Consider the following 25,326-nt stretch of genomic DNA (forward strand, 5'->3'; position numbering starts at 1 on the left):
CAATTGTTTCTTGTCAGGAAACTTGTTAATTCACACACCATCTAATTCCTCCTGCCTGTATCCCATTTGAAGCCAGCTTTATTAAAATTCTTTAGGATAAAGGGCTATATTGAATATTAGGTTGCGTAGCAAGAACTGCAAGATACTTGTATTCAGGGAGGAAGTGTGCAAATATGTTATCCATCTTTTTATGAAGGGAAGAGTTCAATGGAAAATGGGAATGGCCAAAATTTTATACATTAAACCAATCTTTTTAAACCTCAAAAAATGTGATACTGATTGAATCAAGAATTATGAATCAATAAAAAATGAGTCATTCTACCAATTTTTAATCTAAAAAAGAAGTCCAAAGGAGATAAAATAATCCACTCAATAATCTCTGCAACATGTTATCTAATAACTTTGCAATAGCATAACATAGACAATATTTCCTCAGCTTTTAAAGGTAGTCACCCATTTCCCCCTCAGGAAAAGGCCTTCTGATTCTGGTGTCAAACATCTCCTGGTCTTTTCATGCACGTTTTGTCACAGGTCATCCAGCAGCTGCCTCCAGTGTGGGTGGAGCACCCATTGGTGCCTGGGTGGACATGTCCTTACAGGAACATTGCCATGTTTCATAAAAACACTGTCACTACCCACAGTCACTTCTGTTCCTGCTGACCAGTTCTTCCTCTTTGTATCACACACCATAATTCTTCAGAAATCTTGGCTCTTTTTATGGCATTTCTTGTGTACTCAGGTACTTTCTGTGCATTGTGCATTTTAACACCATCCCCCATTGCCTGTTTAGAGTATCAGAAACAATTGTTGATTCTTTTTCAGTTCTTCTGTGTGCCTAAAAGGGGAGCTGTAGAGAGCATAAGCTTTTTACTGAGTTACTCAAAAAGGCATTAATAGAGTATTAGAATTTGATATAGGCCTTACTGTAGACAGTTTCAGTTCTTTATGCTTAGATGTGCCAGCATATACTTCCACTAAACAGAATGGCATCTATGCTGCTCAAAACCCCACAATTCTGCAAAGAGTACAGGGAGAAAAAATAGTGAACCTCTTTAAGTTTCTTTTTGTTAGCATGTTAGAAAATTCTCTCTCATGCACAAAATTCTTCTCTCTTACAACTTTATTCCCCTCACTCTGTGCTTATTAAAACCCATCCTCCCCCCACAATGACATGCACAAAAATAAAGCATGTGGGTATTAAATAAGTTAATTTTAGGTGAAATAATCACAGGTGACTGTCCAGAGAGACCCTGCTAACACACTGCTTTCTAGTGGTGTGAGCCCCTGAAGTCCAGCTCTGATGAGGAATCAGAGCTGGACTTGAGCAATCCCTGCTCTCTAGGGCAGAACTGGACAGAGGCTCTTGGACAGCACAGGCTGCTGATTGCATGTGGCCAGCAAAGAGCCGTGCTGGATCCCATGGACACCACAGGGGCAGCCTCTGCTCTGTGACCCTTGGCACTCAAGCTGTCCTCATCAAGCTCCAACTTTGCCTCTGCAAACTTTCATGTCCCCAGCTCAGTGGGGTGGGGCTGAGTGCTGTCACCCTGCACATATGGTGCAGGACAGGATACAAGCACTTGCTCCTGTAAAGGTTGCATTTGTGTTGGAAGATTTAGCAAAAGTGATCTTTGTGGCCTGTCAGTGGACAAAGAGGACCCGTAAGAAAGATGGGGGCAAACATTTTGGCAGGGTATGCTGGAAAAGGGGGTAATGGCTTTACACTAAGAAAGGGCCAGTTTAGACTAGATATAAAGATGTAATTTTTTGCAGTGAGGTTGGCAAAACACTGAAACGGGTGGCCCAGAGAGGTGGCAGAAGCTCCATCCCTGGAAACATTCAAGGTTAGGCTGGACAAACAGCTTGGTCTAGTTGAAGGTGTCCCTGCTCATTGCAGAGAAATTGAACTATATTACCTCTTATGGTCCCTCCCAAACCAAACTATTCTGTGATTCTATGATCTTGTCCAATGTTTACTATTGCCAGGTCCTGGGCATAAGAACCAGCAACATTCTGCCTCCTTTTTTCTGTATCTAATTTTACCAACAATTATCACTTCATTATATCCGAATTTGTGGAAAATGTTTTCCCCTGCTGCAGAAATAGTTGAAGTAAATAACAGCGTGACTGCCTCTGCCACATGTCAAGAGATATTGAGGATCCTATGAGTCCTATGAGCTTGGTGGGGTGTGGTTTTTTTTTGGTTTTTTTTTTTTTTTTTTTTTTTTAAGAGAGACAAGTAGGGTAATACCTAGAGCACTGTGTTTACTTTCGGTATTACCTCTTCTTATGTACTGCCATGCTGTGTGGTGTGCCTATATGAGATACCTGTGTGACAAAAGGCTCTCACAAGGCTGCTCTATAGTTTCTACAGCATGATATGAACAATCTGTTTACTCCAAAACTGCAGCCAAACCCCCAATGCCTGTTGCTAGCTCCAGGAAAATTTACTGATTACAGGGATTAAGGGATTACCCCTGCTACTTGCAACAGCTCTCCAGAATTACCACAATTGGATTAGGAGACACTGACTTGTTAAAGTGTAGTCCTGAGTCCAGAACACCCTATTTGGTGATCTTTGGTTGCCACAGTGCTGCAAAGAATAATGTGTCCGTCTAACTCTTTATTTTTTCTCATTTTCCATGTCTGCCTCAGAATGCTACAGTGAAAGTGAACATGATGATCCAGAAATAACAGACACGCCACCTCCACCCTACAGAGTCCAGACACCACCTCCTCCTTCGGTAAGTGCTCCAGTTAGTGCCTTGCCTCTTGTTGCAAACTGGTTGAAACAAAACTCTCCTGAGGTGGTGGACCTCTAGGTATAACCTAAAATTTTGTCTGGAAATGTCCACACTGTATTCCTGTGAAACCATTCACAGACTGCCTGCCCCATGGCAGAGCACACTAGAATATCCTGCACCACAGGGAGCTGTAAAAGATCAGCTCCTTCCTATTTATCTTGCTGGGGAAAGGAAGGTACTGTTCTACCTCATACACAAACCATGTATTTTCTTTACAAGATTTTTAACACACTGCTATAAGCTTTTTTTTATACTATTCTCTTTTTCAAAAAAAAAAAATCCATCCTGAAATCTCTTTCTTTTTGTGACCTTGGTAGCATATCCAACAGCTTCATATTTATTTATTTGAGTTAGCTGTTTTTAAGACTGCAGAATTTGAAGCTGCTTTTGTGTCAGTGAACAGAAGTGAAGGGAAAGATGCCTCTTCGCACAGAGATAAAAATCTGTGGTTTTTTCTCTACCTCTGAAAAATAGACATGAAAAAAGAAAACAGGCATTCTTCCAAAATCTATGTAGCATATTGGCCCAGAATATTCTTTCCTATCTCACTTCATTTCATAAATTAAAATAAGCACTATGAACCCTCATGAGTCTAATCAAATTAGCTTGCCTAATTATTATCTGCTTCTTGCCCTATTAATCTTGTTTCTATATCATTGTTTTTCCCAGTGATCTCATTGTTCTTACATGTGATTTAAATGGATTTTTAAAAAAAATCTTTAATTTTTTAAAATGTTTCCATTTTTATTTTTTTAAATATGGACAGAAAAGTTGTTAACTTGCTATGACAGGAAGCTTCACTAGTAGGTTTGAGGTGGGTTTTTTCTTCTCTTTGCAGCCTTTAAAAGAAAAGTTTCATTTGCAGTAGAAGTCAGGGAGAGCTGTTGCAAGTAGCAGGGGCAATCCCTTAATCTCTGTAACCAGTAAGTTTTTTTGGAGCTAGCAACAGGCATGGGGGGGTTTGTCTGCAATTCAGGAGTAAACAGATTGTTCATATCGTGCTTTGGAAACTACAGAGCAGCCTTGTGAGAGTCTTTTGTTACCACATTTTTAATTTTTTTTTTCCATTAAAATGGAAAGCCAAATTTACTTAAATCTGCGTTTAGAAATTAGTGATCTGGTTTGGGCTGGTAATAAGGAATTCAAGCCTTTCCTTTCACTACCTGAAAGTTAACACTGAGAGGTGTGCAGTAATATACTTGGTACTAAATATTCTCATGGCATCTCGTGGAAGGGAAGTGGCTGCTGCCTCACTGTTGTGGTACAAGTTCCTCGGTGGCACACTGAAATGACATCCAGCAGCTTGGGTGGGCACATGAGCAGCAAAGCAGGAGCAAATCAGAAATATACAGATGAGCTAGAGAAGCTTGTGCAATCACAGGCATTAATAAAAGGAGATGTCATGGGCAAGGTTGCCTGTCTGGCAATCTCTAATTAGCTCACATAAAGCTGGGAGCACATGACACACGGCCACCCACTTGCCCCCCCCCCCCCCCCCCCCCCCCATTTTCAGTCAGATAAGTCAGTCTTCACTTCCTCTCCTGAAACATGCAATGTTTCCTGGAATCTGCCTGGCACCCGGGGGTGCGAGGCATCCACTGCTGTAGAGTAGGATTCTTTATTGCCTGTATTAACTGCAAGTTAGATGTGACTGAGTGGCTATAAATATGGGAGAGGAGAGGAGAGGAGAGGAGAGGAGAGGAGAAGAGAGGAGAGGAGAGGAGAGGAGAGGAGAGGAGAGGAGAGGAGAGGAGAGGAGAGGAGAGGAGAGGAGAGGAGAGGAGAGGAGAGGAGAGGAGAGGAGAGGAGAGGAGAGGAGAGGAGAGGAGAGGAGAGGAGAGGAGAGGAGAGGAGAGGAGAGGAGAGGAGAGGAGAGGAGAGGAGAGGAGAGGAGAGGAGAGGAGAGGAGAGGAGAGGAGAGGAGAGGAGAGGAGAGGAGAGGAGAGGAGAGGAGAGGAGAGGAGAGGAGAGGAGAGGAGAGGAGAGGAGAGCTTTGGCAATATGTCTCTCGCAGGTATTCAGGGCCATGGGTCAATTAATGAAGCATCTTGAATTTTATACTTCAGTGTCTTGTCTTTAGGAGGCTGCAGATGTGTTTTCTGTCTGCTCACCTCTAAGTGAATGCCCGTGTTTTTTCCAGATGATGGGTTTTAAGCAGGTGCTGTTTTTAGTTTTCTGTTTTTCCTGGTTTCCTGCTGCTTGTTGGACTGTTGCTGCAGAGGCGATCTCCGGTTGTCTCCTTCCCATATGCTCCTCTTGAGTGCTGGCCTCCACGTTTTGGCAGGGAACACATGGGAGGCAGGCAGTGGTGCAGATGCTGAGGGATCCTGCTTTCTCAAGCTTTCCCTAAAGGGTATCTATCTTCCTTTCAGCCTTTGCCTTTGTCTGCTGATTTCCCTTCTTCTTATACCTTAAAATCCCTTCCCTTGTGGAGAAAGATCAGTGTCTCCTGAGCAAAGGTGTCATCTTTTCACCCCAGAACTGGCCACTGGAATAAGTTCCATTTGCTGTGGGTCTGCCCCATGCTCAGCTTGCTTACATAGTTAGTAGGAGCAGCTCTGTTGAACTGCAAGTCAGAGTCTTCTTTTAAATACTGTATTTAATATCCTTTTCACTTCTGGACAAGTGCTGAAACAAGAAAATTACTGGAAGGATTAGGAAAGTGCAGCTTCTACTAAAAACTCAGTTCTAGGTTTGGAGCCTGTGAGTGTCTCAGGGAGGGCTGGTTAAACACGGCTCTCTACCTGCTCATCTGTTGCGGAGTTCCTGAACCAAGCTGTGAAGGCTCAAAAATGTGGTGGATTTGGGTTCATATTCTGTGGGTGCAGCACTTGGCATGCTTCAATTTTCTCAAATTGCTACTGGAAGTGACACTTAACCTGTCAACTCAGCTCAGTGTCAAGAATGCCACAGGCAGGGACTGGAGTTAATTTCTTTTCATTTTTTTAAGCAGAAAGGCCTCCAAACTTCTTGACATGAACTCCAAACCAAAAACTATTAGCCTGGAAACGAATAGAAACCCAGATATAGCCTCTCTTACATTTTAGAGCAGCAAACACTTTGCTGTTCTTCTAGCAGAAAGTTTGTACTTGCTGTTCTATTCTCTGCTGATTCAAAGCATTTTGAAATTTGCAGAAGAAAATAGTAGTGGTCGTGATGTACCATGTGTATGCACAGGTATGGGTACTGTGCAGGAAAAAAAGCAAGTGAGAAACAAGTAAATTATAACATCTGTAGGACAAAAGTTAAACTGAACCACCTGTGATAATTTGTCCATGTGTGAATGGATATACAGTTAAAAAATCAGCAGATGTGTTGAGACAGTAGATTGCAGCAACTGGCCAAAAAAGCAGTTGAAGAGTTTCATGATCATAATTTTTCTCTAAAAAATACCTAGAGACTCATTAATTTCCAGTGAAATCCTTATGATCTGCTTTTTAAAACATCCCCAAATGGAAATTTATTATCATATACATTGCAAAACTTCCAAAGGAGTCACTCAAATAAGTTAGGTAAACATTTTTCATGCCAAAGAAAAAACAAAACACAACACATATGCAGGGAAAAAGAACTTCTGGCAGTCATGTTTATTCTCACTCATATTTTAAAGTAACACACAATGAAAATGTAAACAAAAATATATTCCCCTTAGTGAGGCACAGTCTTAATTTCACTAACACTTTTTTTTTTTTTATATGGACAAATGCCAGAAAAATAGAGATGAGATCTAATATCTTCCTTTCCCAGCTTTGAACAACTGAAATTGGACCATCTACAACATGTGGGAAAGAGCTGTTACTGTTCGGTTTTTCTGCTTGACTTTAAAAATGCTTCAACAATTTGTCTTTGTGATAGGAGCTCTTAGATGAAATGCTTCATATCACCTGTGTTCCCAAGGGCATTTTTAACACTCATCGTTTACTACAGCATCTCCTTGTTCTTTGCTTGAGGATGCACATGTGAAGGTTTCTATTTTAGAAACAAAAGCACACCTGAAGCACAGTGCTGTACTTTTCATACAGGAATAAAAATGTTGGGGTTCTGCAATGTTTGACAGAGTCTTACAGGAACCATGAAAGGACCAGAGAACATGTCTTATGAGGAATGCCTGAGAGAGCTGGGTTTGTTCAGTCTCAAGAAGAGGGTGCTCAGGGGAGACCTCATTGCCCTCTACAATTCCCTAAAAGGAGGTTGTAGCCAGGTGGAGGCTGTGCCTACAGTGACAGGACTGGAGGAAGTGGCTTTAAGTTGGGCACTTAAGGGCAGATTCAGATTAGATATAAGACAATTTTTTTTCACCATTAGGTTGGTGAAATCAGGGATTGGAATAGGTTGCCCGGGGAGGTGGTGAAGTCACCATCCCTGGTAGTGTTCAAGAGGGATCCAAATCCAGTGCTGGATGATGTGGTTTTGGGGTTGCAGTGGTAGTGCTAGGTGGATGACTGAACTGGATGATCTTGAGAGTCTCTTCCAACCTTAACAATTGGATGATTCTATGAATGACTTTGAAAATTTACAAAAACAAAGAAGCTACTATAAACAGATAGTGCTCACAGTCCAATATAGGTCCTTCTCATCCTCTGAATTGACTGCTTGTTACGTGATGTAGCTGTATTAGAAGTACAGGATGGCTTTCCTGTGTTTAATATAAGAAGGAAGTAGTATACATTACAGTGTACAACACTGAATTGCTGAGTTTAAAAATCATAATTAAAAAATTGTTACTCTTGGTTTGGTTTATTTGAATAAAACTTATTTCTGATTTACTGGGTTATAAATAGGTATTCCCGGCTACCCCCTTTACTGTGTTTTCAGCTTTTCCAGGTTTCCCTAGCAACACCTCCTCAGTAAGTTTCAATATTTTCAGTCTAGTTATCATCCGTTTTAATCCTTACAGAGATCTATTCTACATAAATATTGAGGACAGAAACTTGCCAGAATTTGGTACATTAAATCTGGTATTCTGATGCTGGCATTGGGTAGTAGGAGAGGACATGCAGAAGGAGTAAATTTCTGCAGTAGCAAGAAATCTGGCTTTCATATCATGGTGATCTCATCACAATTTCTGCTAAACCTTCTTACCCTGGTAAATGATTATCCCTTGAATGGACTAGGAAAAATACTTTACTGTGCTTCAGTGCTTGGGATCCCTTCTGTCTACCTCTGGTTATTGCATTGGTGGAACTGAGTGCTTCATGTTCAATGGCTAATTTGGAATTTTTCTTCTTCACTCTTGATTAGGCCAATAAAGTATAGACAAAGGAAAGAAAGAAAGAGAGTGTGAGACCTACCACAGAAGGCTACATTCAGCATAATAGTTTTCCTTGGTCCTCATTTCTAGGCATTGTCAGGTTTATATCTCTTTTGCTTTGGCTTCCTGGTTTCTGAAGTTACTGCTCTGTAGGAGATTGATTGCCACACCACAAGGTTATTTGGATGAATAAGTTACCAGACAACATAAGTTTTTGGTCATTTAGCTGCATATCAATATATCATGTAGAACCTAGAAACAGGAGTAATTTGTAAATAATTTTTCTTTTTTCTTCCCCTCTCCCCCACTTTTGTTTCTGGAAAGCAGGATCAGCAGAAGTCATCATTCACCTCAACTCTGTCAAGTGAAGCATCTTGTTCTCTCTCCTCTCCTGAAAGCACTTTCAACTCCCAAGAATCATCATCTTCCTTGACATCCAAAGTGGTTTGTTCTGAGAGGCAGTCCTGGCTGGACCTGGTTACCAGCTCTGCCACGGAGGAGGGTGATCAGCCTTTAACATTCTGTGTACAGATTCACTCTGAGGAGCCACCAGAAGTGGTCTGTGGAGATGCAGCAGAAAGCCAGGAAGGCCAGCTTCCCCAGCCCAATGGTGGATCCCAAACCTCTCACTTAAGTGCAGATACACATTGTCTAGCTGTGCCAGATGCAACAGGACAGCGATCACTAGCCAAAGGTGAGCTAATGAGAGAGGAGATTTTTGCTGCAGAGCCATACAATATAAGAATTACGTGTCTCCTTAACTTCCTTTCCCCTTCCTTCCTCTGTATTCTTCACTGAAGAATTTTCCAGCGGCACATCATTTATAACATTTAATTTATTGCATATTAAATATATAATTGAGTATCTGGTTGGTAGGTACCTTTACAACTTTTCCTCAAATTGTATCTATGTTACATCATAACCTCTGTATATAAATTTAGCATAGACATAATTTTATTAACAGTCTTTATTCCAATGCGATATCTTTTATTAGATAGGATAGAATCAAAATCTTAACAGTGTGTCACAGAATGGACACTGTAACAAAACTAATATGCAGGGTTAAGTCAGTGTACACAGGGTTAAATCAGTCCAATTTTACAAGTATGTGCTGTTGCATTTACTCAAAGTACATACTCCCTATTTGCTTCATTAAGTTTCATTGTAATCAAGAGAAAACAACTGAAATCCTGAATTGGGAAATCTATTAAGACTACATTTTGTTTAAGCAAATAGGTATCTGCACCGTACCCTCTTACTGAAATGTACTGCCAAAGGGAAAAGGGGGCATGGTTCCAGAATCTAGTCATTGTTACTGTTCATAACTCCCCTGTGTAGTGAGGAAAGGTCTCCTGCCTTTTGAGCAAAGCTGCTTCTTTCTGAATGAAAAGCAGTTGTAGCCTAAGAGTTGTTCCTGGAACACAATTATTCTGCATAGAGGGATAATACATAAGGGAACAATACTATTCCTGTGCCTCAGTTCTTCCCATGATTCCAAGTCCTTTTAAAGATTTGAAGTGAGTACTTTGTTGCTGAAAGAGAAGGTTTGTCTCAGCACAATGCCATAGAAAGGTGCATCTAAGAGCTTAGGCTGAAAGTAATGCAGTGGTGGAAAGAAACAACACTGGAGTTGTTGGGAACTCAGGGTATTTCTCTGTAGGTGAACTTTACACTGAAAGATGATAATATGAGGCACATGAGTTATCTTGTCAGTCCCCCCACATTTTATAAATATCAGCACTTAGAAAACTGGCACCCCTTTAAGCTGTCATACCTTTTCTGATTTTACACAAAAAAAAAGGGACATTAAGAAAAGTACAGTTTTCATCAAAACTGAAAATTAACTCAGTGTTTTATGCTTACCTACTTTATCCATTTTGTAGGCTTTTCTGCTAGAAAATTCTGCAGCAATGATGATCAGAGAGAATTAAAATCCAGAGTGAGCATATGTGCTGTTTCTATGTATTGGGAAAGAGCGCTGTACTTGGAGTTAGTGTGGAATCCAAGTCCCCTAATTCTGGCTTTGCAAGTTGAGAAAGGGCTGTGGCTGGCAGAAATGGAATCCCTAATGAAAATGTCACAAAGATATTAAATATATTGTTTTCTGTAATTTTGACTTCTGGGTTAAATTTGATAAAGTAATGTCTTTGGAAAACAGTACTAGGGACATTCAAGTGGATTGTTGGAATGTAGGTCATAAATGGCATAGTGGCTTATAGATCCTGTTGACAAAGATTCAGTGGTTGCTCTTCAGAAATCTAAACTTTTCCTTAGAATATATTCCTCTGGTATTGTCAGAAATCCTGCAATAATGTGTAGGTGACTGCTTTCCATTGTAATGCAAGGGTGACAAATACTTTAATGGATGTCATAGAATTAGCATGACACATTCATAATCACTTAAAGTATCATTTTATAGGCTCAATCATACTAACCAATAAAATGGGATTAAAATGTAAATCAAGGCATATTTTGGTATACTCCTGCAGTGTGCAAGATGGTTTAATTTTGATAAGATTATTCCTGGGGAAATGAATTCTTCTGTTGCTCATTGCTTAGTTGATAGGCAACCGTGATGGCAGAACACAGAACCCTCCCATCCTAACCACAGTGATGATCACTGAGAGAATTCCAGAAATAGATAATTTCATCAAGACAGTCACTATGGAAACTGTATAACCTCACTAGTTCTTGTCTGCATCACAACCCATTGCTGACCAAGTAAAACATACACCATTCACAGGTTTGTCTTTCCTTTATCAGTCTGCATATTATGGGCTGGGTGTGGAGAGTGCTGCTATGTGGGGCCCTCCCCTGCAATGGTCACTGCAAACACTAAGGAAATATTTTGCAAGGAGATTAAGCTACTTCAGTTTGAGGATGAGGTAGGAAAAGAAGGATAAATGTAAAATAACAATTCAGTTCCAAATGAAAGTTATCAAAAAGGATGCAATTCTGGTTCTGTGGCTTATCCCCCAAGAATTTCCCTCTCCTGCTAGCTGATAAGCATGTGCCTGAATACTGTGAGATGAATTCAAGTTGTTGGGTAAAATCTAGCTGCAAATTCTCCTGATTTGCAACAACTGGTAAGAACACCCTCGTTATCTGACGCAAAACAAGAAGGCATGCCTCAGTGCAGTCAGTAGTATTTGCTTTGCAGTGCTTCTAAATAGTGCATTTCTGACATGTTTCAGAGTCATGAGACTGCATCCAGGAGGAGACAAGTCTTTCTTTTGTCAACATTTGTCCTAAAGCACATGGCCCCTGTGCATAAAGATGGCCCTGCTGTCATCAGAACAGCTATGTTCTTTGATAGTCTTTGATCCTCTTTGATCCCAGTCCCCCACAGAACCTAGGGATGTATCTGTGCTCTCTCTTTTTCTTGGTGAGGATAAAAAAAACCTCCCATGGTGTTTTCTGGCCAAATTCTTCAAAGTAAAGCCACAAATTAACATATTGGCTGTAGCTGATGAGACTCTAGAGTTCAGATGAAAATTTTCTAGAACTGAAGAGCACTTTCGATGGACAAAATCTAGAAATGGAGACCAATGTGAGAAAAGCTGGTACCTAGCAGGAATAAAGAGTAGCTGTGGTTTCGTGGGAAGAGCTTACCATGAAAAAGTACAAAAACAGTGAAGAAACCTTGGTGATGAGTTAAACAATGAAAGAAACATTTTTCAGAAATAAATGGATGAATCTCCATAAGAAAAGCGACCGATTCAGCCAAATGATGATGGATAATTTTTTCAACAGAGATTATTTAATGAAGTCTGCTAAGCAACTGTGAGTGTCTGGTGCAAGGAGCCATATATCATAACATGCGATATTTTTAACAGTCTTTCCAACCACTCCTAGTGGCGTTATGAACACTGTCAGCATTAATTCTCTGCACCAGTTACTGGGGAGATGTTACATCCCAGAGAGTGATACGAAGAAGGGTAGTTTGTCAGTTTACTCTTTTGAAAGGAGACCAACATTATGAGTCCATTTACTTTTCGGGAATGTTTAAGACTTTGGTGATCCAGCTTGCTACATGCACTGTGACAAAGGATTCTAAGTTGCCTGTGATGTAAAGAAACTGAAAGGTAAACAACAAGCAGCTGAGAATACAAACAGCTGTCTGGCTACGTGCGCTGTATCCAGAAGCTGGCCTTGCCCCCTCCAGGATGGCTAGACACGTTCTCCATCCTTTGTGTTTCTTCTGGCAACCACTGGAAGAAAAGGTATCTGACTCTGATACAACACCATGGTGATCAAAAACTCTAACAGCTAAAGGAAGCCACAGGAATGGAGAGAATATATGAAAAAATAGGAATGTATGTTTTTATTTAGGGATCTACTACTATAGCAGTAAGATCCTTCTTCCTTGCATTTTCTGAGGGTTTCATGATCATATGTCAATGCATCTCGGCAAGGCATTCTTATTTCACCACTTCTGGTTTATTTTACCTTAGCTCACAGTAGCTGTAGAAGATCTGATGTGTGCTGGTATTTTCAAACCTGGACAGCTCTTGGATTTTATCTGGGTTGGTTTTGTGGGAAGGAGTTGGTTAAATAGGAGCTGGACCCATTCAATTCCTTCTGCTCACACTACTGACATCCTCTTCCTCTCTGGAGTCTGCCTGTGCCAGTAATAGCCGGAACAGATCCTCTGGTGTACTCTGGCCCCTTTGTTCCCTCTGCAAAAGTTATAGCAATTAGCTAGATCGTGGCTGAGACTAGCCAAGAAATGTGCCTAAGGTGAGAACAACTGTTTAGAGAAGCAACTTGAGTAATTATTTTGTTTCTTTTCAAAAAAGCTTTAGAAGTCACAGTGAAAACTATGGTGCTATGGTTTTCTGAACCCTCTGAAAAAGAGATGCTTCTTTATGTTTTTTTCCAGTTCAGTCTGTTTATTAAAATTCTGCCCCTCACTGCTGAGTCCACTATACTGTCGGACAACAACATCTAATTGTTTGTGGTAACACAATTTTCCTATTATTTTGTTCCAATCTTTCCTCCCTTAGTTCTACATTTGCCAGTGAGGAGTTTGACTGAGTTATGCTCACCTAATAGATTTTTTTTCTGTATTTTCTGTTCCCTAACTATGTGGGAGATGTGATTTCCCTGGGGTGACTTTCCCATCGAAAAGTCTACTACCACTACGGGTAAGGGCTAGGGGGTGGATAGGTAGGTAAGGGCAAAATAATTTATGACTGTTTTCCTCTGCTTTTCCCAGCCTTGGGTGTATGTGTTCTTTCCCACTGGCATTAAAATTTTAGCAGAATCAGAAACAGAGGTGCTGGCAAAGCTTACAAGAAGCTCATAAGAGTAGCAAGGACAGGAGGAAGAGGCAGATTTTTTTTTTCCTGGGATTAATACAAAACTGGGGGTCTGTGAGACCAGTTACGGAGTGGGAGAACAAATATTTACATTAAAGGTAAATTTAGTCAGATATGTTCTGTTGGAGGTGGTTTTCAGTGCAAAATGCTCTTTCTGCCAAACATTTCCAATTTCTATATCTTTACAACTGGGAAACAGTCAACTTTATTTTTCACAGCTGCTTTTTGAAAGTTCTGGATTATTTCATTTACATAGGCCTAAAGAGCATTAAAGTTGAGATTTCAGACAGGCTCCTGTACTGATGCACCAAGAAGGGGAGTCGCAATATCTTAATGTCTCCAGCCTGGGACAAGTTGGCTGACAGGAGAGCGGAAGCTGAAAGCCGAGGAGATGAAGAATAGGCATGTTGAACTTCTGGGAGGTTGTTCTTGTCTGTGATACCTTCTGTTAGAGGGAAATTCCAGATAAATGGCATCAAGCCTCAGAATTGTGTTTTAGTTCCCTTTTATCAGAATTTTTCCGTTCCTTCATTACCTCTCCCCCTTTCAGATTCACAGCATCAATCTAGTGCATTCAGTGGCAGCATCAAGCCTAGAAAACATGGTCTTTTTCTTTCTGAACTTGGCTCAGGAGTACTCAGGACAATGAAGGTAAAATTCCAGATAGGTAACAGATACTCTGGCCTCAGTTTATAGAGGTTTTTTGGCAGACATATCCTTTGTCAACAGCAAGAGTGTTCTGCACAAATGCTTAGATAAAATAAAATACTTATTTTATTTTTAACTATAGTTGAAATTAATCAAAGATGGAGACAAAAGTACTATGCCACTCATACCTGGCTCTACACAACCAGTAAGTTCCATTCACCCTTGTTTTCCAGAAGTTTTCTGAAATTCCATTTAGTTGCTTTACTGCCACTTCCTTTATTCATCCAAATCGGACACGTTCCTTTCCCTTTGAAATTACCTGACCCTGGTTAATTTCTTGGTGTACGAGAATGGTGGAAGAATAAGAAATAGGAAGGGAATTTCAGGTAGCAGTCTTGAAAGTCTGAGGGGGTTGAGTACATTTTGCTGGGCAAGTGCATAATCTGGGAGCCTTCTCCTGGGCTTTTCTGACTCTCGCTCCATCTTTTTCTGTGCTGAGTGTTACTGTGCTCTTTACAGTTACCCACAAGTGCACGGAATATAGCAGAATATTTAGCATGGAACAAGAGTGTTCCGTGGGGGTGTTTTCTCAGGCTTGCTGCTTTGTAATCCTTTCAGGACACTGAGGAAGGTCATGAGTTAGTCTCAAAAGGTGTCTGGAGCAGGGACCTTAAGTCCTCTGTGGGTTGACTTTATCTAAAAGTTGCTGAACAGGATTGAAGCATCTTTTTTTCTTCTTACGCAGTCTTTCTTGGATAGCTGATAAAAATCAATTAATCTCTCAAAGTATTACTGTGTACTGTCCTTATGGGTGATGTCTACAGCAGAGTTGAGCCAGTCCTGTGCAGAAGCTGGCTAATGAAACAAACAGCTATTTCATCCCAAGAAATTAGGCAAGAAAGTAGTTATTACGAGCCTCATGGCATGTGCCAACAGCTTTCAGGAAATACTACTGCCGTGTATTATGCCTTACACGTCCATATTTTTTTCTGTTTCCTGCAGCTTGTTAAATATACAACAGTTCTCCTTTTCCTCCCCCAGCAATGTACCAATGTTGGAAGTTATATTTAGTTTTTGTCAAGTTACAGTAGGCTTTTTATAATCACACAGTAGTGAAGAATAGGCCAGAAACACAGTGAAGGCAAATATTTGCAGCGTATCATAAACCTTTCTTATAACCCAAATATTTAGAAAGAACAGAGATGGAGGAGGATGCTGTACTTTATAAAACATGGAAAAGATAAGAAGCAGCCTCCTTAGCGGGTTGACATATTGCAGAAGCCTTTTCTCAGCAGCATGAGTGAGCAGAAGGACTTGTTCAGAATGTATTTGCTGACTGCAGATGATTTAGAAAAGTAAATGTTTATCTTTAAAAGAAGAAATGCCCAGCCAGTTCAATGGGAATAGGAAGGACTGCAGTTGAGAACCAACACCACTATTGCCAGTGATATAAACCAAGTATTATCCAAAGTGGATCTTGAGGGATTCATTAGCACCCTGAAAACAGCAATAGCTGTAAGATTTTGCTTTAGAGATCACTGAAACCATGTGGACTGAAGGACAAGAAGCAAGTTGTGCAGTTTGTTGCTAAAAATGGCCTTCTGCTAAAATACCCCAACATATGCCTGGCACATTTTTAGTTTCTGTCTGTTTATTTTTAGGTGGTTTTATTCTATGAAGTGCCTTTGATTCAATTTTCATCTTATTTTATGCTATCCTCAGCTGTTTACTCGCTTTTCCTTTCATGTACTCTCTGTCTTGGAAGATGGTCCTGCAGCTTGGTAACCATCAGAATAATTAAGGTGGAGGTAATCAAGGCTTTGTTGTGAGGCATTACAAGCAAATTCTCTGCTGCACTCCATGAAACTCAGGGGCAAGACATTGGATGCACCAAAGGTTCTTCCTTTAATCTGTTTTCTAGGGATCTTCTCTTGGGGCCTCTGAAATGTTTATACGTTTCTTTTAAATGCTTTTTTTTTTAAAACTCTGTTTTCAATAATTATCAAAACTTGGTGATGAATCAGCACACCAAAAAGAATTTGCCCTGTGAGTTGCCGGTAGAAGCACAATTCGCTGTGTGTAGCATGCAGGGAGGGATGAATAGGTGTAGATGCTATCAGAGTTGTTTCGTTCAAACATAGAGCTACTGACAGTTGTTCAGTCTGTGATATATTCAGAGCGTTAAAGCAGCACTCTATTCATGGAGATACAGGCTCACATCTGTTTGGATCATTACCTGATCCTTAACAACATGTGAGTTTGGAACTATGTCTTTCTCACAGGCATTATTACCCTAGAAATTACCCTAATTGCCCTTAGTTTTAACTCTAATACCATTATTTTTTGAGTTGGTTGAGAACCTCCCTGGTGGCTGAACATAACTTTTCTGTTATCTGCTGCCACATTCACGTTCTCATAACCAATTTATCCTTTTCTTTGCAGACCAGGAAAAATGTGATGATGATGAGATGGAGCGACTTTACAAATCATTGGAGCAAGCAAGCCTGTCTCCCATTGGAGATCGTCGACTGTCAACTAAGAAGGAGCTTAGGAAGTCATTTATCAAGCGCAGCAAAAACCCCTCCATTAATGAGAAGCTTCACAAAATTCGAATGCTGAACAGTACGTTAAAGGTGAGTTTGCAGATCTTGCCAAAGAAAAACTTGAGAAAAAAAACCAGTTTGGCTGAAAAAGAAGCAGTATAGACTTCAGCCAAATTCTAATTACATATTTACTGAAGGCCCCAGAGAATTTTGTTGTTTTTGAATTCTTTTTTTCTGCTTCATTGTGAATACTGATCTGCATTATGTTGTTCAGTTTGAACTGGAAGCAGGGGCAATAGCTCAGGAGGGACTCTTCTTGCAGAAGTTCCAGTCCATTTGGAAAATTTAATAAAGAAAACTCTTAGTTAACTGGAAAACTTGCAAGCACAGCTAAATGCAATAAACAGGGGAACCTTAAAAAAGGAAGAGCAGACAAAGTACATTGATGATAAAGCACATGAAAATGACCCTGAGCCAAAAAAAGTTTTCCTTATGTGATTATCAGAGAATGTACAGGATGTGCCAAAACCATTGTAAAGACCTCCTGTAACTAAAATATTTTTAATAACAAAAGCATCCTGCTTTTATGTTGGAAGTATGTCACGAACTGGAGGGGTACAGGGCTTCAGGAGATGTTCTATGAAAAGGCCAGTAAATCTGTCTGGAATATGGGAATTTATGAAGTGGTTTTCTTGCCAGCATCAAGTATCATGGGATTTCAAAGCCTGCTTCTGAATGGTACTGAGGGAAACAAAAAGCTTAACCATGCATTTATATTGTAAGGAGAAGAAAAAAATAAATTCAAACTTGGGACTTCACTTGTTTCTTTTCATATGCATTAGAAGCAGGAATTGAGTATCTTGTTTCAAATGGATGTATTTGGCTTCAGGCACTGTAAGCTGGAGAAATGCATGTAAAATGGTTGGACTTGATGGTCTTAGAGGTCTTGTCCAACCTTAGCAGTTCTATGATTCTAAAATACTTATCCTGTCAGCAGAATCATTGGTTTATTAGTTACAATGGCAGGCTTGGGTTAGGCACCTCAGCCTGTTTAGAAATTCCTGAAAAGTACAATTGTAGAGAGAGTGGGGAAGAGAGGCATTCTTCTAGGCTCCATGTGAGACCTGCTGAGTCTCTCCTTAGTATCAAGGAGTTTTCAGTGATGTGGCAGTGACTACAGAAGTATTCATTTGCATCAGCAACAAAGTGAGTCCCCCACATAGCAGAAATTTAGTTTAAAAGGTTTACCTATTTTATAGGATAGGAAACCACATACAGAAACATTCTCAAAGGCTTTCCTTGACAGGAGCCTCACTATTTAATCTAAGAACCAGATAGGGCAAAACGGCATTGTATTTTGTGGGACAGTCCCTTTCATTAATATGGAGCTGAATGGAAGCCTTAATGTCAGACATGAGCAAGGAGGACAACAGCGTATTGATTTAGCATGGGAGTATCACATAAGCTGTGATTAACTTAGGCTTGTCTAACACTGGTATTTAATATGGAAAAATAAGTTTTGGAGTGTTCATAACACATAAAATGTGTTGATCTCTTTGGTTTTATTTATTTTTTTTCCTTTCTTCAAACTAAGAAATTGAAGTATTGACGAGACAAGTAAAAATGCACAGACACTTTCTCATAGACACAGAGTCTTTAAGTATTTAAGTATTTAAGTACACAGCAGTATTTAAGTTAGCCTGTCTGAAAGTCAAGTGCCTGCAGTGGGAAAGTGCCATATTCTTTACATCAGTGGAATTATGTGCTTTTAAAGTTAATTTTCTTAATGTATAATATAAGACATAAGATAATTGCAAATGATCTACTGAAAACTTAAAAATCAGGAATTTTTTGCTTCTGATCCATATATACTCTGCTTTAATTAAAAACCTATTAGTTTGAGAAGTGATTTATACAAGTCTCAATGCAATTTTAATTTTAGACTTTTGACTCCACATATTTAACAACAGATTAATGTTGCTGCCACAATATATCATTAACAAAACATGTTTTGAATACTTTGGAAAAGAGGGAAGCTATGTGCAAATGCATCACAGTCTTAGTGAATGTGGGAGATAGTTTCACTGCTACGGGAGAAATTCCACGACATGACTTTTTGTTGCCGAGTTTGTCCAATAGAAATACTTCTCTCCCTTCCACCTCCCTATCTCCTCTCTTCTTCTCTTAAGCTAACTGCACGTATCCCTGCATCAATGCCAGAAGTCTTCTTAAAAAGGCTGGCACTGGGTCTTGAGGGTAGGACGTGTGTAAAATACTGCTGAACGAGCTTTTGGGTTTAAAAAGCAGCTAAAGCACCACAGAAATTGGAGCAGTTGAAGGTTCATTAGAGTAGTAGTGGGATGCGGATATATAAACAGCTGATTGCTGCTATCAGATGGTGAAATGAATGTGTAGGAGTACTTTCAAGGTGTGTTTCAGGCAGCCTACCAGCACAGGGTGTCCTTGGGTGTGATGAATGTGTGGCAACAGGAGAAGATGGTTGAAACTTCCATTGCTTTCACACACAAACTGGAGGGAGGAAGCCTGGCAAAAGTAGTCAAGATTTGTTGGTGCAGCATAGCGCCTTCGTTAAGAAATCATACCTGCTAACAGGGCCTTCTCTATCCTGTGGTCCATTGCATGGATAGGCTGTATGGACTGGAAAAGCAAACTGGATTGTTATGCCACAACTTGTGAGGACATCAAAGAACATCTGTGTGTGAAAGGAGGATGTAATGAAGACAGAGCCAGGCTATTTTCAGTGGTGCCCAGTGACAGGACCAGAAGTGATGGGTTCAAACTCAAACACAGTAGGTTTCCCCTGGATATCAAGAAACACTTTTTTTACTGTGCGGGTAACCAAGCACAGGTTGTTCAGGGAAGCTGTTGAGTCTCTATCCTTGGAGAAATTCAAGAGTCATCTGCACACAATCCTAGACAGCCTGGAAGCAGGTGGCTCTGTTTGAGGAAATGACTTCCAGACGTCCCTCCTAAGCTTAACCGTCTGTGACACAGAGAGTCTCAGTGCCCCTGAATGAGTCACTGCTCACATCTTACGAGTGAATAAGGGTGCCTGCAATACATGGGATGAGCTGCTCTTGCCTAAAAGTCAATACCAGATTTATTAGCAGTAGCTGGTGTTAGATGGCAGCCACATGTACTGCAGCCACTCTACTGCCAGTGCACATATTATGTCCAAAATTATGTTCAGTCCACTTTCCAGAGAAGAGACAATTATTACACTGAATAAGTGTTTTTTTGAGAAAGTTAGAACTGCTGTGAATTACAGAAATAAATGCTGTTGTGTCTAGATTCATGCAAGTACTGTCTTGTTGAGAGACAGCATAACAATGTGTAATTTTCACATGAATTTCTCTCACCAACTTTTGTCACGAAGCCTATAAAAAATCTAGATGAAATCATAACTTACCTTTAACTGGGAAGAATTTTTCTGTAGACATAACTTTGATGACCTATGCTCTAAAAATGGGAACAAGCTGCCAGGAGGATGGGGTAATTGGCCATCTCTTGGTGACATGAGTGTAATGTTCTCAGAGTGTTTTTGTTAGGGACAATTGTCTGGTCATTTTCTATGGAAATAACCACTTGTTCTCTTTCTAGTGTAAGGAACATGACCTGGCCACAATTAACCAGTTGCTAGAGGACCCAAAGTTGACAGCAGCAAAGTACAGAGAGTGGAGGAGCACAAACATCATGCTGGTCCAAGATATTTACCAGCAGCAGGAGGTCCAGGACATGTCCACCGAGAATAGTGAGGAGCAAGAGATAACTCCACAGCCAATCACTGAAAGTGCTATTTGATTAATGGCACGTGGCAATATTTTTCTCCACAGGTCTTCACATACAAGCAATTTAAGCTGCTGTATCTTGAGATTTGTTTTTTGCAAGTGTGCTTCAAAAAGAAAACAACCTGTTCGCCAAAGTTTTGAATGGCCTTGCAGAACTCATTTAATGTCATAAGGGCAAGTTTCTTGCCCAAGTTCCCCAAAAAGCACACCTGATTGTGGCCTGCATAAATAAGAAGACTATTTATCAAAGCAGCAAAGAAACGTTTTTCAGTTTTTGGAGAAGAAAATTGTAAGTGTCCTGCTCCTGGAGGACACAGAACTTTGTAATATGTACTCTTTAAATATGAGAACCTTGGGACTGTTTTAACCATACAACTTACCTTGAAATGAAGCTAAACTGATACCAACAGAATGTTGTCTACTCTACCTTTTTACCCTCTAAGGTGACCCGATGGATACATTTTCATCTCTGTACCCATTTACTTTCACCACTCTACCGGTTTAAACTGAGACAAATGGAAGAGTAATTATGCATGAGTTGATACTGCTAGGCACCCGATTTGGGTTCTGCCTGATGTTTTATGAGTTTTAAATTTATTTATGGTCCAGACCAAGAAGGTACTGTCTTTCTACATGAAGAAGAGATCTCTCAGTTTTTGCTAACATGTAATTTACTCTTCAGTGAGACAAGTTTCAATTTTTCTTATGGACTTGGCTGAATTCCTTGGAAGATTATGTTCTTACTTATTTTTGACAGTTGGGAGTATATAAGGTACAAGTACATCCCAGAGTCCAACTCAACGAAGCTGATCATATTCACAAGGCAGAAGCTAAATAACTGTACTCCTAATGTGGACATGGAAGTGTAAAACAAAGCTTCAAATATTTTTGTAAATATATGTAATTTTATGGCTTATATGAATGTGACTATGTACTGTATAGATGTTTTATTTATATATTTATATATGCTGAATTTCCTAATATAAATAGGCACATGTGGACCAAGCCTACCCAGCTGTGAGTGCTTACAGATTGACTTGAAATGCCTCTTTATTTTGTGTTCCATTATAGATCACAGTAATGGCTCTACAGCTGAGACTACCCTGAGACATCTGCTGTGACTCTTTCTTCTGCTTTTCTAGCTTTGAGTTTTAGATGATTTTAGGGCCTGAAAAAAGTTTTCTAGAAAGTTTCAAGATTTCCCTTTGGGGAAAAAAAGATAAGAGGTTTTGCTGCAGGATCATGATTTTATGGCTTCATTGTCCTCAGTACAAGATTTTGGGCTTTTGCCTTCCCCTCTTCTGCAGTATCAGGAATTTTTCAGAGTGCCAAATTTTAAAAAGCAAGAATTAGTCCACCATTCCCAAATTTATGCCTACAGGAACTGCAGCAATCTGCACTTCTGTTGTTATTTCATAAAGATATTCTTTGTCATTACTTTTCAATACAGTTTGTCTTTTAAAGCGAAATGCACTATGGAGATGCAGCCATACTCATTTGTCTTTATACATTTTATGTTTTATCATAACTTGATTGAGAAAACAGAAGATAGTGGGAACATATGAAATCTTTTCCACCTGTGTAGTGCTTAGTTTGACTGTTGATATTGCATTTTTAATTCTCAGCAGATTTTCTTTTAAAATAGAGGCAAGGAAATAGATGAAAAATGACTAAATGGGGAAGGAGACACAAACCCCTGGATAGTTTAAAAGCTATTCTTTTCAGGAAATCATCATATAAGTGGTGATTTTATCACTTCACTAATTCTAACTAGAAGTTAAGCAAGCTTAATACCTGGTGCAATTTGGATTGGAGTAATTGCATCTTAAAAATGTAGCCCAGTTTTAGGTAGGTTTTTTTCTTTTTTTCTTTTTTTTTTTGAATAATTCTTCCACCATTCCCATTGAAATGCTGTTAATTTACTGCTGAGAGCACCCTGAAAATTAGGAGCGTAGGGATTAATCTCCTTGGTCCATTTCATTTTTAACTCCCTGGTGCTAAGTAATTGATAAATTGATAAATATTGAAGGTCAAATTGCATGTAGATTTTCTACCACACATGTGGGTTTCTCACAAAACAAAGCATGTAAACACCTTTTTCCTTCAAAAGCATCATCACTTAGGTGTTGAAAAGAAGCACATGCTTAAGTGTCCTGTTGAGCTGGGCCATACAAGTCAGTGCCTTGCAGTTCTGAGCAAAGTCCGAGTCAACTCCATTTGCTGAGGTAGATTTGCAGTATACAAAGAAAAGCCTATGTGGCCTGTAACTGCTGTGTTGGCTCTTTTCACACTGCACTTGTATAAGTATGTACAAATCAGCTTTCCCAAATCTAGAGACAAAGAGATGTCCTTGGACTGCCCAAACTCTACTATTGGTTCTGACAGATTACATAGCCTGAAATTGCTATTAAATTACTCTCTTTCTAATTGTCAGTAGATACTTCTTGTTGAACTATTGAGGTTTTGGAGACCTGCTGAGAATGGGCTCTATCACTGTTTAGGAAAGAACAGAAAATTCTTGAATGGGCTTACTTTAATCCCAGTTATAATTTTAACAAATTTATTTGTTCAGGAAAACAAACGTATGTGTTTTATGCAAGTACTGTGGCAGAAGTTTAACTCCACTCAGTTGCTATTTAGACTCAAAATAATGGAAAGCGTGGAAAATGTGAAGTGAAAATTGCAGTGAAACAGGATTAATTTTCTGGCATTGCTAATTACTGTGACAGTTTTTGCCTGGATTTATCACAAGGGGGTGCCCAGCAGCATGAAAGCCATAACTGGAGACAGAATTACGCACAAGCTGACTGCTACAGCGGGGAGCCACCTCAACAGGAGAAATTTGGACAAGTGTGTGCTCTGCTCAGTGATGCTTGGAGTAACGGGTATTTCTTGGTCTGGATTTGGAAGACCTGCACTATTGACTCATTGTGTAGGGAGCTGTGCATCCCTAGTGTGTGAATATCAGGAAGTCTTTAACCATCTGCCTCAAAGGACGTTTCATATACTTTTTTGGGAGAAGGACATGTGTGTGGATATGTGCACATGCACAGTTTTCCCTCTGTCAGTAAAGCCAGTTGGTGCAGCAAGTTCAGCAATGGAGATTTTGGAATTCTTGGTAACAATACCTAATTTCAACTGTTTCTGCAGCTTTTCTGGAAATCAAATCTCCCTGTTCTGGTGCTGTACATCTCATGAGATACCAGAATGAGGTGGGATCACATTTCCTTTCCTATGATGGAAGAGATTTCTTGTAGGGATTGTGAATAATTTTTACAGCTAGCTTTGATGATTCAGTCAATACGAGGGTTTCACCTTGTCATGGTTTTAAGTACAGCTGGAGATAAAACACCATGCAGTTGCTTTCTCACCTCCCTCTCTTTTCCTTTCCCATCCCTGTGTAATGGGGGAGCAGAATTGAAGTAAAACTAGTAAGCTGAAACAAGAACGGTTTTATAATTTAAAATAAAGTAAAATAAAATGATAGAAGTAAATAATAATAATGATAATAAAAAGGAAAGAAACTCAAGCAAGTGATGTGCAATTCAATTGCCCACCACCCACTGACCGGCCAGACCCGTGTTCCCAAACCCAGGTCAGGCCCCCCTTCCAGGTAGTTCCCCCTGGTTTATACACCTGGCATGATGTTCTGCTGTGTGGAATATATTTCTTTGGTCAGTTCAAGTCAACTGTCCCAGTTATGCTCCCTGCCAGTTTGTTTTTTTGTGTATTTCCTCACTGGCAGAGCACGAGACAAGGAAAAATATCCTTGACTTAGGATAAACATGGCTTTGCAAAAGAACAAAACATCAGTGTGTTATCAATACCATTCTCAATCTGAATCCCAAACACAGCACTGTAACAGTTACTGAAGAAGAAATTAACTCTACCCAAACTGATACCAGGAATAAACTGGAATGAATAATGTACTACTTCTCTTTTTTTGCAAATAATTTGAATTTTGGAGGAAACCATCATATTGAGAGAAAAGGCTGGTTTGGGACAATCAAGAAGGGAGGGGAAGAAAAAACATGGTATTTGATTTAAAACTCTGTGGAAATTGAGAATTTAAAATCATTTCTAACTTGGAAAAATTATGGGTGTACTACACCAATTGTGTGAGTCTGTAAACTTACATGTCTATTACAGATTTAATAAGAAAATCTGTATTTTTAAACTCTTCAAGTAGCAAAGGAGCCCATGTAAGCATATTTTTATGAGAGGAGCTCCATGTACTGTGATTGGGTTTTGGGCTTTGAGCCTTTTTTTACTCAGTCATGCAAAAGTACCTGATTGTTCAGTCATTCAAAAGTAACCAGTTGTAACCAACGAAGTGAGGGCCCGAGTTTACTTCATTTATAGGAGTTATGTCTTTCTGCTCACAGGAAGCCAAAGTGGTTTTCTTATAGTAGTAGAGCCAAAGTGGAATTTCCTGTTTTCTGTGGGGCATTTCAAATCAGCAGACATTTTAAGATGTCAGTGAGCATTTCCTTGATGCTTGAAGATTTATGCCACTTTGGTTTGCTTCAAGTTGAAACATTATCGCATTTTTTAAAAAACTGTCCTCATTCTGAATTGAAATAAAATTCGAGGTGAAAAAAAGGAAAATAGAACAGAAAAAGCTCGGAGCTAAGACCATGCTGAAATTCACATCTCTGCATAGGGTAGTAGGAGCTGAGCTTGCCAAATGCAAGCATTTCAACACTGAAAAAAAATTATAAGTTGTTGAAAAGAGTACTACATTCCTTGAAATTTGCTATGGGAGAAGTTCCAAGACTTGTCTGCTCTGGAAAAATGAATATTTTCCTAATTTATTTCCTCCTGATAAAAATCCAAAAGGAGTGGTTTATAAGATTTATAAGGTTTTGGGCTTTGAGCCTGTTTTACTCAGTCATTCAAAAGTACCCAATTGTTCAGTCATTCAAAAGTAACTAATTGTAACGAACCAAG

The 25,326-nt window shown here is 39.6% G+C and overlaps 1 protein-coding gene across 3 annotated transcripts in view; it reads left to right on the forward strand.

Moving 5' to 3' along the window:
* The window catches only part of IPCEF1 (interaction protein for cytohesin exchange factors 1), an 80,657-nt gene extending 56,748 nt beyond the window's left edge, over window positions 1-23,909 (forward strand). For all 3 annotated transcript variants that reach the window (XM_066179062.1, XM_066179064.1, XM_066179063.1), the window contains 4 exons: window positions 2,656-2,744; window positions 8,383-8,749; window positions 16,467-16,657; window positions 20,189-23,909. In XM_066179062.1, coding sequence (XP_066035159.1) covers window positions 2,656-2,744; window positions 8,383-8,749; window positions 16,467-16,657; window positions 20,189-20,389 — 848 coding nt within the window. In that variant the 3' untranslated portion in view covers window positions 20,390-23,909. The remainder of the gene's footprint in view (window positions 1-2,655; window positions 2,745-8,382; window positions 8,750-16,466; window positions 16,658-20,188) is intronic.
* Window positions 23,910-25,326: the final 1,417 nt, after the last annotated feature.

Source organism: Chamaea fasciata, unplaced genomic scaffold (assembly GCF_029207755.1).
Source record: "Chamaea fasciata isolate MVZ Bird 193981 ecotype frontalis unplaced genomic scaffold, bChaFas1.0.hap1 SCAF_3, whole genome shotgun sequence".
Classification (NCBI taxonomy): Eukaryota; Metazoa; Chordata; class Aves; order Passeriformes; family Sylviidae; genus Chamaea; species Chamaea fasciata.